The sequence below is a fragment of the Pocillopora damicornis genome, chromosome 10, assembly GCF_964200805.1.
Source record: "Pocillopora damicornis chromosome 10, jaPocDami1.2, whole genome shotgun sequence".
NCBI lineage: Eukaryota > Metazoa > Cnidaria > Anthozoa > Scleractinia > Pocilloporidae > Pocillopora > Pocillopora damicornis.
In genome coordinates, this window is record NC_142679.1 from 21407937 (window position 1) to 21421533 (window position 13597).

Consider the following 13597-nt stretch of genomic DNA (forward strand, 5'->3'; position numbering starts at 1 on the left):
ACTGTGTTGCTGTTTTCAATGGCACAAAACTCCTTATACATGCAACAGAAAATATCAAGCAAGGTGATGAACTTACAATAAGCTACACAGAACTGCTTTGCCCAAGCTACCAGAGGAAGGGAGACTTAAAAAGTCGTTATTCATTTGATTGTCATTGTTTGAAGTGTAACTCTCCACTAGAGGAAGATGGACTTATGTTGAGCCTGCAGTGTTCTAACTCTCATTGCAATGGAGCATTGCCAAGGGATTTAGCAGGTGATAATTCATATTTTCCAAGATAAATTGTGTTATATTCTTCTCTAGCCATTTTTTTATTTTACTTGTGCCTTTGGAGTGATCAGGTACTGTATGCTACCATTCATTATTATAAAGAAGATTATTAAAATGTGTGCACTCTGTAGGTTGAGGATTGCATCATGTTGCATGTAATTTTTATGATCACCCAGCACACAGGTAGAAGGGTTTTTCCAAAAGAATTGTGAGGCATGTTGAAGCATACAGGGTGGTCAGTGTTCAACGCACTGGATCCAAGACCAAAAGGTTTGATTTTGAGCCCCAGCAGGGGTCACTGTGGTGTATTCTGGGGCAGGACACTATACCGTCACAATACCTCTGCTCCTTCTGGAAGGAAAAAGGTGAAAGAAAACTTCTGGGGAAACTAAATTGATTGAGGGGAGTGAGGACGGGATGAGGACCTGCAATGAACTTCCTAAGTTAGATAGCAATTATAGTCCTTTTCACTTCATGATATGGAAATCGACTGTAGGTACCCTGGAAAACACCACTTTGTGAACCTCTAAGGTCAAGTGCAGTCATCTAACCTTGCTTTTGTGTAAGAGTCTACTGTGCTCTTATTTGAAATATTCTTCTGACATAAGCTCTTTTTGCAGGAGGAGGCTTTGCTGCTTGCAACACTTGTGGAAAACAAGCATCCAATAAAGCAATGGTAACCAAAGCAGAAGTAAATATCTCAAAATCTGAAGAAGCTTTAAAGGAAATAAAAGCATTGGAGAAAACTGATGACTATAACAGTATTCTTGACCTTGCTGAGAATGTTCTAGATGAACAGAGAGGTTTCTTTCATAAATTAAATTACAGCAGAATTGGCATTCTTGATAAAGCTATGGATGCCTGCATTAATCTAGAGTTTTGGGACAGAGCCCTAGCTTTTGGACTTCAAACAATGGATGCATACAAGCTGTATTATCCTAGGAATCATCCAAGTGTTGGCATTCAGTTGTTCAGAATTGGTAAGTGATTTAATTGAAATCTCTCTATATCCATTACAGCTTAATGAGGGTGTCATACAAATGTAGCCTAATAAGACAATAAAGGTTTGGAAAACTGTCCTTGGTCAGTAAACAGTTAAGAAAAGATGAAAGACCTATTATATTGCCTGTTGAACCCAAAGAAGACCTTTGTTCCTACTCAAGCCCCAGTACACGGTATTTTATCCAATTATACAGACCGTGCCCATGGTAGATAACACATAGGCAAAAACTTCCAGAGCTGCTTTCAATTCATAAATGATCAAATTCAAATTTTACTCTCTGGAAGAAAAGTGAGCTCCACTCGCAGTGTCTTCTTGGTTTTTTTCATTGTCTCTGATTTCAATTAAGAATTTCACTTCCTCAGGACATGAGAAAACCTTGATGATTTGAAATGGGTCTTAATCTGATTTTCAGGCAAACTTCAAGTCTACTTGGACAAACTTAAAGATGGTTTTCAGTCACTGCTACAGGCAGAAGCTATTCTGAAAGTAACTCATGGAAATCACCCACTTGTACAAGAGCTGAGGGAAATGATAGGACAGACATTGGAGGAACTCAGAGAGGAACAGAACAGAAAAGTCCAAGGGATGGAATTAATTTGAACTGAGAAGGGAGCGCCAGAGTTTAGCAGCACAAGGAAAAAAGAACGCGTTATGTTTTCTTCATTTTTCAAAATTTTATTAATGGGGCAAAAGCTGTGAACTCGGTTGTTCCAAGCAAAACAGTTGTCTCTCCCGATCGGTCATCCAATGGGGTCACTCACAAAAACTCAAAAGTTTCCTTTAAATTTGTTAACGCAGATTTACTTGACAGAATCACGTGAAAACATTAAAGAGTTAGAGAAGATTTGATTTCAAATGTCCCGATCTTTGAGGATCAAAAGACCCAGGTGTAAAGATTGAAAGATAAAGAACACTGTTTCAACTCCTGACTTAAAACACTGTCAAAAAATTCGTAAACAATTCTTGTGATAAATCTTTTTTTATTATTATTAGGTACGTCAATCTATAATCAATGTGAAGTAGAGATCTAAATTGCTTCTATAATGATAACGTGATGCAATCTATATTTTCTCCAAGATTCTTCTGATGGTGATTGCTGTAATGGAATGGAATGTCACAAGTTCAAATAGGAATTGTGTTCAACTTTGGGGCTTTTTGAATTTCTCTTAAAAGCACAAATTTATGTCGGAATACTTTGCGCCCATGGAACGTTGAAAATGAGTTTTCCTAGCCAGTAAAGGAAAATTTCCAATTTCCTCACTGAAACATGAATTCTGAAGCAATCTACGAAACAAGAGCTCCACCTATCATAAAAAAGTCCCAAAAGACGAATTGCTGGAAAAGCAAACTGAATTATTTTCGTCAAAACGTCTTCAGAATATTTCTATATAACGGTTCTAAATCTCAAATTTTGCGGCCAAACAGTCACTATTTGTCGCGTGAAACACGAAACATTTTTTTGTAACATGCAACATCACGTACTCACAGAAATTGGTCAATACGAAACCCCTTTCATGACCTCTTACCGCCGTTCAAAAGTAACGCAAATATGCCGGCACGTGACGAAATAAACTATTTCTAAAATGCTATGACTTCAGTGCAATAACTTCTTCCGTTTCTCGCAGTTACGAATTTCAAATGCATCCCGGTCAGTTTTAGCATTTACTTATTTTTTTCTGACAAGCATACAAGCTTTTTCATTCAAAGTACCTGCGAGATCTAACGTGCCAAAATCTCTTTACTAGCGGTTCACTTTTTCAATATAAACGTCACAAAACTAGCTTTAAAGATAAGAAGCGAAATGTCCACTGTTCCGTAATATATAAAACACTACTGAAAAACAGATTTTCGCTTCTACCTATTTACAAATCTTCCAATAAATAATGAAACAAACGAAGGGGAATACAGAAGCATCCAGGTCTGTTCCGATAAGCTTTTGTGTTAAAAGTGCTACGCATCTGTAACGGTGTACTTTGTGTTGCATAGAGGCTTTGTATTTTTAAGTTACTGTACAAAATAAATAGATTTTTGATTCACTCTCCAACTGAGTCCTTCTGTTCGTGGTATGTCTATGTTTCACAATGAAAACGAAATGAAACGCTCGTAAATTTCCTGTATGTTAGAAAACAATCAGTAAACAGACGAAAAAGGTGATTAAATCGAGGGATTCACCACACGTTGATAAAACATTAAGTGGTAAGTGGAAATGATTTACATTTTTAAGAAATAACTTTATACTTTTAAGGCCAGGAAGGTGGTTGGCTATCGTAAAACCCCATTCACGTGGTCACGAGTGACGACAACCACTGCCCCTCTCCCCCCCCCCCCGAAGAAATACGATTTATTGTCCGTTCCAATTTATCTCATGTACAGATAACGAATCTAATCATTTCCTAAGTGTCGTGGAATAATTTAAATAACTGCCTCTTTGTTACGATCCTTGCGTATTTACATTGAATAAAACATTGCTTTAAAATGTGATTATCTCATAAATAACGAGGCAAGAAATTAAAACGTAAACGAACCATAAAAATATTAAGAAGACCCCAGATACGTATTTGGTAACATTTGGCCCTCCAAGCTCAGCGCGGCCCATAAATTTTGAATATCTTCGTACCAAAAGGAGCACAAAACACAAGACCGCGCAACAACTGTATGTGATAACACTTGTGGATAATGTCCCTGCCTTCACTTCGAACACTGTGCCCTACAATTAACAAAAAAAACGACAAAGAGACATCCTTAAGCAAATAATCACTTGGCTATGAAAATTATCTCTCAGACTTACGTTCACAAACACTGACATGGAGTATTTTATTATGTACTAACACAGTGAGATAATAACATTCAAAACGATGATTTTAATTCATTTGTTCCTGCAACGATTAATACATTTTCGTGCGCAAATCCCACACGAGTTGCTCAAAGTCGAATAGCAAAGGATTTCCGGAGTTTGAGTGGCCAATCAGAGCGTGCCTTCAACGCTATTCGCTGTTTGAGTATTTTACTCAATGACACTTGCGCACAGAATACGCAATTTCCGAATCAACTTTGGCCTCTCTTTCAAAGAGAGGCCAGCACCCAACCATTCGTATGAAAATGAGATTAATTTGTGCGTGATATGTACTGTAATACTGCGAAAAATACGAAAATATCCACAACTAGTTAAAAGCCCTAAATCGAAACAAGGGGCTTTTGTTGCAGTTCAAACAAGGTTTTTTCGTTATCTGAATCGACCATATATAGTACTTTTGGTCACGGCGGTGACTCGCAATTTCCCATTAAAAGGAGTACTATTGTGCTTGGAGATTGACACGGACTGTAAATGACCACTTGAACGATTCTAGTGGGCCAATGTTTCAATCTCTCTCTTTAAGTTCTTTACCGCATTCTGTACGTACTCGAAGCTTAAAATTCGACCTTTTAGTTCAAGATAATGATATCCTTCTTACCTGAGCCATATGGTAACTCGCAGCAATCACCCACGGCAATCCCAGTCCCAAGAAAACATTCACAGAGTTGCTACCGGTGACATTTCCTACAGACGCATCCGCGTACTTCTCATTCACCGCCGCAGTTTTGCTAGCAAACAAGTCTGGGAGACTGGTGCCGAGAGCCACAAACAAGATGGCGGTCGCTTCATCTTTTAGTCCAATTAGACATCCAAATATGGTGGCTAAGTCTCCAACTATGGTGGTGACTAGGCCGATCATCATTAGAGCGACACAAAATGTCACCCAACCACCAAGCCAAGTACAAGGGGGAATTATGGCGAAGATAACCTGCCGAAAATGAGAAAGAAAATTACATGTTGGAAATTAACGCATCACACGCATTTTCCGACTACTCACTTACAGTTGGACACTGTAAGCACAGAAAAAGCCGCCTAGAAATAAGACCAATAAACAGGTAAAGGAAAACAGTAATACTGTACGCATAAAATAGATTTGCTAAAAGTCTATCGCACCTTCCAAGCAAAGGTGAAGAAGTGCATGACGTAATCGATGGCAGTGGCATTTTCCACATCTCCGCCATTTACTGACATCGCCTCACGGAATTGCGACGCCCAGGACTCGGACCCCAGCTCCAAACGGCGGAGATTTATATGAGTGAGTGCAACAACTCGGTCAAATAATCTGCGATACTCTGGAGAACACAAAAAAATAACAACTTTGTCACGCAAAATTCAACAGCTAAAAATGGTATGCCGGCGCCAAAAGTTTTTAAAAGATTACATGATGTATCTCGGCCGATCTCAACGTCTAGTTTTTTTGTTTATAGCTGTCCACAAATAGGTAAGAGCTAACGAAAAGGTATAAACAAACATGATAAATTTTAACGAAGTTGTTGAAATAATATAAGCGAATTATGGGTGAATAATCGTGGCTGGCTGTTTGTGCCTTTGTCCAAATCCAGATTTTATTAACAGAATCGTCGTATTGACGCTTTGTTCGTTAGTGTAGCTCTCAATCTTAGAACTGTAGAATGGTGATGATTAACAATCACGATAAAAACACTAGTAATGATAATTATAGCGTGCAAATTTTTAATGCAAATTAAAGCTCCAATTTTACAAATATCTATCAAACTATCAGAAAGCATAACAAGAAAGTCTATTACTGCTTACCGTCATCATTCACAATATTGACCGCAGCGCTTCGAATATGACCTATCTTTGCTCCTGCTGAGGTTTTGATGAGTTCTACAAGAAACGTTTCGTCTTTCTCAAAATCTTTATCATCGATAATGTCTATTGCAATTGATTTTGCTTGTTCGCCGTGTTCAAAGACCAACGTGCCAGACCCTCCATGGTAATCTTTGCCGTTTACTGCCGTTTGATCCGTGGTTTTCCAAGTGACCTCCACCCTCCCGTCTGTACCCTGGGTACGGTTGACTTTGATGTAAGCTTTCCCAATACTCTCTTTAATTACAAAGCTTGGATTCTCCAGTGAAAAGGTTCCGGGTTCTGAAAATCAAACGAAAAGAATATCAGCGCATTCTACATGAGCTGTGCACGAAATTGAGTCTAAAAAAAAAACTTGCCATAATGTGTTTTGTTAGCTGATGTTGCAGAGCGCAAATAGCGTGTTTCATTTTTCGATGAACACATCTGTAGCTAATTCGCGTTTTTAACTTACTCTAGACCCAACTCACCGTCATCATTTATAATAGTGACTTCAGTAATGCTTTGTTCTCCTATTTCAACAGTGTCGTCCTTGTAGTCAAATCTGGCCAATTTCAAGAAGAAAACTTCGTTCTCTTCCCATTCATTGTCATCGATGATAGTAATGTTGATATGTTTCAAGTTTTCACCGGGTTGGAAGACAAGCACGTCTCTTTTGGCTTCGTAGTCAGATCCAGCCATGGCTGTGCCGTTTATAGTCTCATAGCTGTGGGAAAAAGTAATAATATATATTCGTTTCTTAATACTTGTGCACACTTCACTGACAAAAGAGCACAAAATTTCAGAGTCAACATATCAGCTTGATTTAGTCATCCAAGTTTCGGGATGTGAGTAACTCAATATTGCAAGTTGTACCCCGGGGCCGGTTTGTTCGTAACTGAGTTAAAATAACCCAGGGTAAGTGTGAAATCTGATTTCAGACCTGAAAGCTTTAAAAGAAAATTCAGTGCAATTTGGCTACAATTTGATGAATGGATGCCCTAGAAGAAAAACAAAAAATTATCTAAAAAAGGCTTTTGAACAGAGGAATAAAGGAATCCGGAATAAGAATTAACCTTGGGCGAGCGCTAATCAGCCTTCGAACAACTGAACCCTGAGGAAGAGCAATGCTTCTGAAGATTTTTTGCAAAACTACATCAATTTGTTCCAGTTTTCGATTTGGGCTTCAAACCACGTTTCTCTTAGGCCAATTGAAGAAGTATAAATTTGCACAGCAAACGCTCCTTGCTCGTAATCTAGGAATTTTTTAACGTGTAAGGGTTAAACGTTCTTACTTTACACTGGCTGTAATTTTCGTGTTTCCAGATCTTTTCACACCAATCTTGACAATTTTGTCGCTCTCTAGGACAGCAAATTCCGGAGCAGCAAACTCCACACGAGCAGGTTGTACTTTACCAGCTGCAATCAATGAAATAAGATTAGACTGAGGGGGGAAAATGGCCCATAAGGCATGGGGATCGTGCTCCCCCATGGGAGATTGCTCCCTCGTAGGAGATTTCGGGGTTAGTCCTTCGGATAGGCTTTTTTGTACTCACCTAAGGCATGACTCATGATGGCAGTAGCTCCAGATGAAGAAAAACCAACCTCCGACAATTCTTCGTAAATCTGTTATAACAATAAAAAATATATCTTATTATAAAGTTTGGATTAGAAAATATTCACAAGCTTCTCTAGATTAGATTAATTTTCTGTGTTCATATTCTGAACAAAAATCCTTTGCATTTTATCGTTAGTTGTTGACATCTGTTGAGAGGAATCGTGACAGGCTCTATCCGTAAAAAGCTTAGCTACGTACCACTCTAAGTTTGGGGTCCATCTTTGGTCTCAGTTTATGACTTCCTCCCAGATCCCTAATGGCACCCACTCGGTAGTACCCGTAGTTCTTTGGTTGCCTTGATTTAATATGTGCGGCAACAAGCATTGCTGCATCATCCTCTGACAGATCGGGATTCCTGCTCACTTCCTAAAGTACAAAAGTAAAAATATTTTTCCTAATAACTCTCAATGGCACACCAAAAAACTGTTGAAAAGAAAGTTACCTTGATAAAACTTTCAACCTCTGGATCATGAGTAGGGGTGGACAGTGTTTTAGCACCCTCAGCTGTATAAGGCAAATACACAAATACAGTGTTAGCTACATTTCAAAAAATATAACACTTTAAAAGAGTTCCCCCATCCACCAGTTACATTAATTTTTTCCCTTCCTTCTCTAAAGCAGAATTGATGAAAAAGAGCATATTTTTTATACCTGTTCGTATAGGTTCAGACACACAAACTTTTTTCTTGAGAAATTAATTTTTTTCCCTAGCCATTAGGGAAGCTACAGGCAGTCTGGTTTCACAGGCCCTATTATTATGAACAGAGCCTTACTCTGCAGTACTGCTATGTGTATTGTCTGAGATGAAAAGAATGAAATGGTAAATATCCATACCCTTTCAATCCCTCTGGACACTGAATTTGAAAAACAAAATAACTGAAGACAGTAGAACCCACTGTGAATCATTTGCATTTTAAGCGGATGCAGCCTAGTGGAGTGTTTCAGAGCACGTAAAACTTTAGAGTCTGCTGCTCTTTGCTCCAGCTCCATGTGACATTCAACAGATTCTTCTTTTTTTGTAACAGACATCCCACTCAAACTCTGTAAATGTACCTTACATGTACAAAGTCAATTGGTTTGTCCTCCACCAGTTAAGATCCCAAAAAAATCACCAAGCACAAAGTACAACCACCCAAAATACAACAACCAAATCCTCATGGCATAGTCAACATAGAAATGATCATAATGCATAAAAATTTGTAAAAGCAAACTTGTACAGACAGTATGTATATACAAAATTTTTTTAATATCTTATTTTTTCCCTTGACTTATAAATATGCAAGTATGTCAAACTGCACTTTCATTGTCAAAATGAAATTGGCATTTGATAAATTGGTGAAAATAGTAAACTGACGGGTAACAAGCAAACCAATTTTAAAAACTGTAGTACCACCAGATAGTTCCAATGATGCAAATTATGTGGGTAACACATTTGTGATCCTGTTAATTAGTTAGATGACAATCCTGATTGTCAACTGGTTAATGAGTGTTCTTGTTCAAAATCTCATGTGGGGAAACCAAATCCCATAGTTATCCATTTGAGACAAATTTCAAAAATTGTAACAAAATCATTTTATGTCAACTTTTCAGATCTTTGAAACACACTGTTAATGGCTGAGAACACGGTATTGTAACAGTTTCATCACACCCATATTTCCTGTTTACAAAAAAACATATCCCTTGTCATGTCAAACTAGACAGTGGATTTGCATAGAGTTACAGCACCTGCATGAGAACAATTCTTGATTTTTCCAATCAATTTTAGTCATTGACACGTTACCTTTAAATAGAGCCCTATAACGTAAATTGCCTATGTTCTGATAATTTATAATGCAAAAGCAATGATATATATATATATATATATATTAACTATATATATATATTTTTTGTAATTGGTGAAAAGTTTTATTTTGGTATTCGGTTGCAAAAATTAACGGTCTCCAGCAAAGAGCTGCTTCTAATATGTAAATAATCCCTATTTGACGTTGAGGTAACTCTGAGTATGACAGCTGAACAAATTAATGGTTTTCGTGCGCTAGCAACACATCTTAGCACATTTAAATTTCTAGCAATTCCTTCTCCTTTTTTGACGTGAAATGAAATCGCAACTGAAACGTCATTAGAAAAAATATATTGCTAACGTAAGGTGGGAATGAATAATTATTCTTTATAACCGAAAATTACACTATTTATTCAAATGTGCACGGCACAGATAATTGCAGATTATCCCCAACAACCAGTGTATTTTTCGACAAAACACTTAGCAACATGGTTCTCTAGGCAAACTCACAACATTAAATCAAGACACATTTCTAATTTCCTTCACGAATTAAAAAAATTACAACTTCAATGCGAATGGGGTTAGTGTTGAAAAGAGAAATCGTCCAGTTCAAAATTAAGGTAAACAAAGCAATCGAAATTTTGCGTAATCCTGAAATTTTATCCCTGTATTAAAATAACAGGGAGAACATTTCAGCTTGTTAAGTAAAGTTAAGTAGTACTTACCCAATTCGAGGACTCCTGGATCCTGAGGTTGGACTTTCCCGGGGCAACAATACTCCTTGTCGGCAATGTAAGCCACTACAACCAGAATCGGGAATAGTAGAAATGTGAGTATTGCCTCCCAAAGGTCGATTACGTCGGGCGTAATTGCACTAAGCGCTAAATACAACCAGATGTAAGCTAACATTGAGAAGCTAGCTGTCACTGCAAACACTTTGATAGCTTTGATCCTACGCTGTTCATGGGTAGGAATACTCATCACACAAACTCCAGTGATCACGAGAAGATTGAACGCTGCCGAGCCAACAATCGTGCTCGGCCCAAGTTTACCTGCCTCGAATTTATTCAGAATAACTATTTCTATAATAGCTAGTAAAATCTCCGGCGCTGATGACCCTAAAGCCATCAATGTTAGGTTAGCGACGGTGTCATTCCATACTCGAATTTCCACGACGTCCATTTCGCTTGGATTATCTTGTTTCGGTACCTTGACCTCTTTCGTTTTGCTTGTAATCGTTTCAATCGCGCACATGAAGACATCGGCGACAATGGCGATTCCCATGAAACACCATAACAGCGCTATCAGGTATACAAACGCCCTTAATTCTTGATTCCACCCAGATTCGTCGAGAAATGGCAGCAGTAAGGTCCCACTATTACAAGCATCTACAGCCATCGCGTAGAAAATGAGTTAAAGTTATCGTAGAAGTTATTAGAAAATAACCCCACTTCAAAACGGTCGGCGCGACACCGGAATAGAGTCACACTCGGTAATAACGGATCAGCACCGTGCTATTAAAAGACTCCACAAAGTTATCACTTTTAAAATCTAGAGTTTATAAAACAAATATATCGAACGGAAATTTAAATTAGGACTGTACCAAGTGTGCAAGTAGCAACCCGCTTACAAGCTGCATTCAACAATTACAGTCTCGAAAGCGCAGTTGAGCGGCGGAAAACCGTGGTATAAATGATTTCCTGTTGTTCGCGGACCTCTTCATAGCTATTGCTCCGTACAATCTTTCCATCTATTCACTGAAGTCTTGATGAGCTCCAAGTGTTTTCAATTTCGTTCAAACTCCATCGCAACCATCTACAACCCTCAGCGGGACAAAATCTCAAAACTTTCTATGAATTTCAACGAGACGGTATTTTGACAGTTGCTAAGCAACAGAGAGTCTTATAAAAGAGGGCACCTTATGACACCTCTATTGAAATAACAACACGTCTCGCTAATTCACGTTGTTATTGAACTTATACCTTAAGTTATTTCGTCTAAAAGTTCGAGAATAATTTATAGAAGAGAGAAAACCAGCCAAATTCTTCATTTCATCATGTGCTATCAAGCCGGAATCAACATGAAGGCGCCGATAACGCAGCTGCTGGATATATTTACAGACAAGTATAAAGTAAACCTGAGTACAACATTTTAAGTGTCTTCCTGTCCAAACCTTGCACAAAATTAACTGATAATTTAGTACTCTTCTCGTTGTGATGATGGAAGTTTCCAGAAAAATGGATAATTTGTAAAAATTAATTATATTACTATTATACAGTATCGAGAAAATAAAGCCCATTATAACCAGCCGTAACCAGGTTTAAACGTTTTAATTGTCATTTCCGCTAATAACTCTTCTTTCGATCGCTAAAAAAAACGTTCTTTCGTTATGACCTTGTCAAGAGATAATACCATGGGTCAAATGAATTTTGTTTACCAATGTTTTTTTTTTGCCCATGCGTGCAAATGCACAACTTCAGTATTCGGACTGAGAGACGTTCAGCAGTAACAAACAGTGTCAACCGCAATTACGCACAGACAGCAGGTGAGCAGAATTGTCCTACGTTGCGATACAGACAATTAAACAACAGACTTTACAAAAACTCCAAAAAAGATGATTACAGTCCCACATGGTAGCCCAGAAGCAAGCTAATTGTACGTTGATGTGAGTTCGTGACTGACTTTTCGATCAGAGAAGCCGTTTGCATGTTCTCTTACGGACGAAATTTGCCTAGGGCGAGCGATCTTAAGATCAAATGATATATTTTGGTTCTGTCTTTTTTTCTCTGTTATCTAGTTGGTGCTGAAGTGGCAAAAGAGCAATGACGTATCCCCATTGTTGGTCCAAATTGGCTTAAAAGGCATACCCATCTCGCGCCATTTGACCTGCGTACCAGCTATACTGTGTCCGTTCATTAGGAAAGTTCTTACGCAGATCGATCGGAATTGTGCGGCCAGATCACTCAATTCCTGAATACATCATGTAAAATTCGTAAACTCATCGAGTCAGGGGAATTTTTATTTTTGAAATAATTGGTTGATCTTTATGTTTTCACCAAATGATAAGTGTACCTCAGTGTGCGCACAAAATTGCGTGATTAAACGTTTCTTGGTGACGTAACCAACTGCGTCAGGAATTGTTTTTGTCAAACTTTCTCTATGGTGATGTCAGAAACTTTTCGTAAGGAAAATGCTTGATTTGCGCTCAATAAATATATTTTTACACGTGTTAGTTTCTTAATACAAGAGAAATTAATTATTCTGTCAAGAACTCAACATGAGTGGACGCAAATCGTCTGTACTGTAAGTATCCCGGAGAGTCCCTTACATTTTCTTAGACTTTTAGTCTAAGAAAATGTATGGGGACTGTAAGGTGTCATAATCTTGTTGCTGCTGACATCGATGTGACAGATAATTGCTTTTGCACTGTTTTCTTTGCCGGCTTATACTTGTCATCAAGTTTCAATAAGACGGCTATCATTTTTCACAAGAATAATGAAGTTTTCGTAAATTGTGAGATCGGATGAGATTAAAATGGGATTAAATCACCTGCAGAGCTTGATATGTACTTACAGTGCAGACGATTTGCATCCCCTCATGTGTTATATCTAGACTTTCACTCAACAAAACGAGCATTGTGATTGGTTGGTTCTTCGTCATGCAGTTGTTGCCCGCGCGCCGAATACAACAGCATATTTTTGCCATATGATTGTTTGAGGGAAAGTCTAAATATATAACAAAGCACTTAATGTATGGTATCTCTGGAAACTAGTTAGTTTTGTTTCCCTCGAGTCCTGATGTTTCTCCAGACGAGGTCGAGGGAAACATCAGGACTCTTGGGAAAACAAAACTAACTGTTTCCCTTGGGACCGTACATTAGTGCATAATGTTTATTGGAGAAATATAGGTGCGACCTTTTCATTTTCACGGAGGCGTTCACAGCGCTCGCAGTGTTGCTCCATACGTACATAAGACACTAAAACATCTCGCTAAGTTACTTTAATTGGTCGTGAAGCCATGACTACGTCCATTCCCAGAATTTTATCATTGTGTTCCATGTTGAAAAGCATTCTTTATTGATCGAGATAAACATATTAAAGCTCTAACTGAAAAGGAAATGCGCAAAAGAATGGTTGATCTTCACTGAATAATTGTAAAATATCACTGAACTGAACTTAGAGAAAAGTTTCTTTTTACAGTGTGACCCAAGTCCCCCTCCTTTTCTTGCCCCGGCCTTAAACTGCTTCAGGTTATGTTGCTACC

The 13597-nt window shown here is 38.2% G+C and overlaps 2 protein-coding genes and 1 long non-coding RNA gene across 3 annotated transcripts in view; 2 read left to right on the plus strand and 1 right to left on the minus strand.

The window, feature by feature from the left end:
- The window catches only part of LOC113674487 (histone-lysine N-methyltransferase SMYD3), a 5066-nt gene extending 1749 nt beyond the window's left edge, over positions 1–3317 (plus strand). Inside the window, exons 2-4 of the mRNA XM_089185424.1 lie at positions 1–255; positions 891–1250; positions 1686–3317. The exon at positions 1–255 is cut by the window's left edge and continues 51 nt beyond it. Coding sequence (XP_089041550.1) covers positions 1–255; positions 891–1250; positions 1686–1873 — 803 coding nt within the window. The 3' untranslated portion in view covers positions 1874–3317. The remainder of the gene's footprint in view (positions 256–890; positions 1251–1685) is intronic.
- LOC113674746 (sodium/calcium exchanger Calx) lies at positions 2237–11214 on the minus strand. Its single transcript, XM_027191244.2, has 10 exons — positions 10060–11214; positions 7997–8058; positions 7753–7920; positions 7493–7562; positions 7232–7355; positions 6428–6663; positions 5901–6239; positions 5241–5419; positions 4726–5055; positions 2237–3980 (listed from the first exon to the last, which is right to left on the minus strand). The coding sequence occupies exons 1-10, from the start codon at positions 10730–10732 to the stop codon at positions 3744–3746; spliced, it is 2418 nt and encodes an 805-aa protein (XP_027047045.2). The 5' UTR covers positions 10733–11214; the 3' UTR covers positions 2237–3743.
- Positions 11215–11808: 594 nt separating this feature from the next.
- LOC149039364 (uncharacterized) lies at positions 11809–12571 on the plus strand. Its single transcript, XR_016180590.1, has 2 exons — positions 11809–11879; positions 12132–12571. It is a non-coding gene; the product is annotated as an uncharacterized LOC149039364 (long non-coding RNA).
- Positions 12572–13597: the final 1026 nt, after the last annotated feature.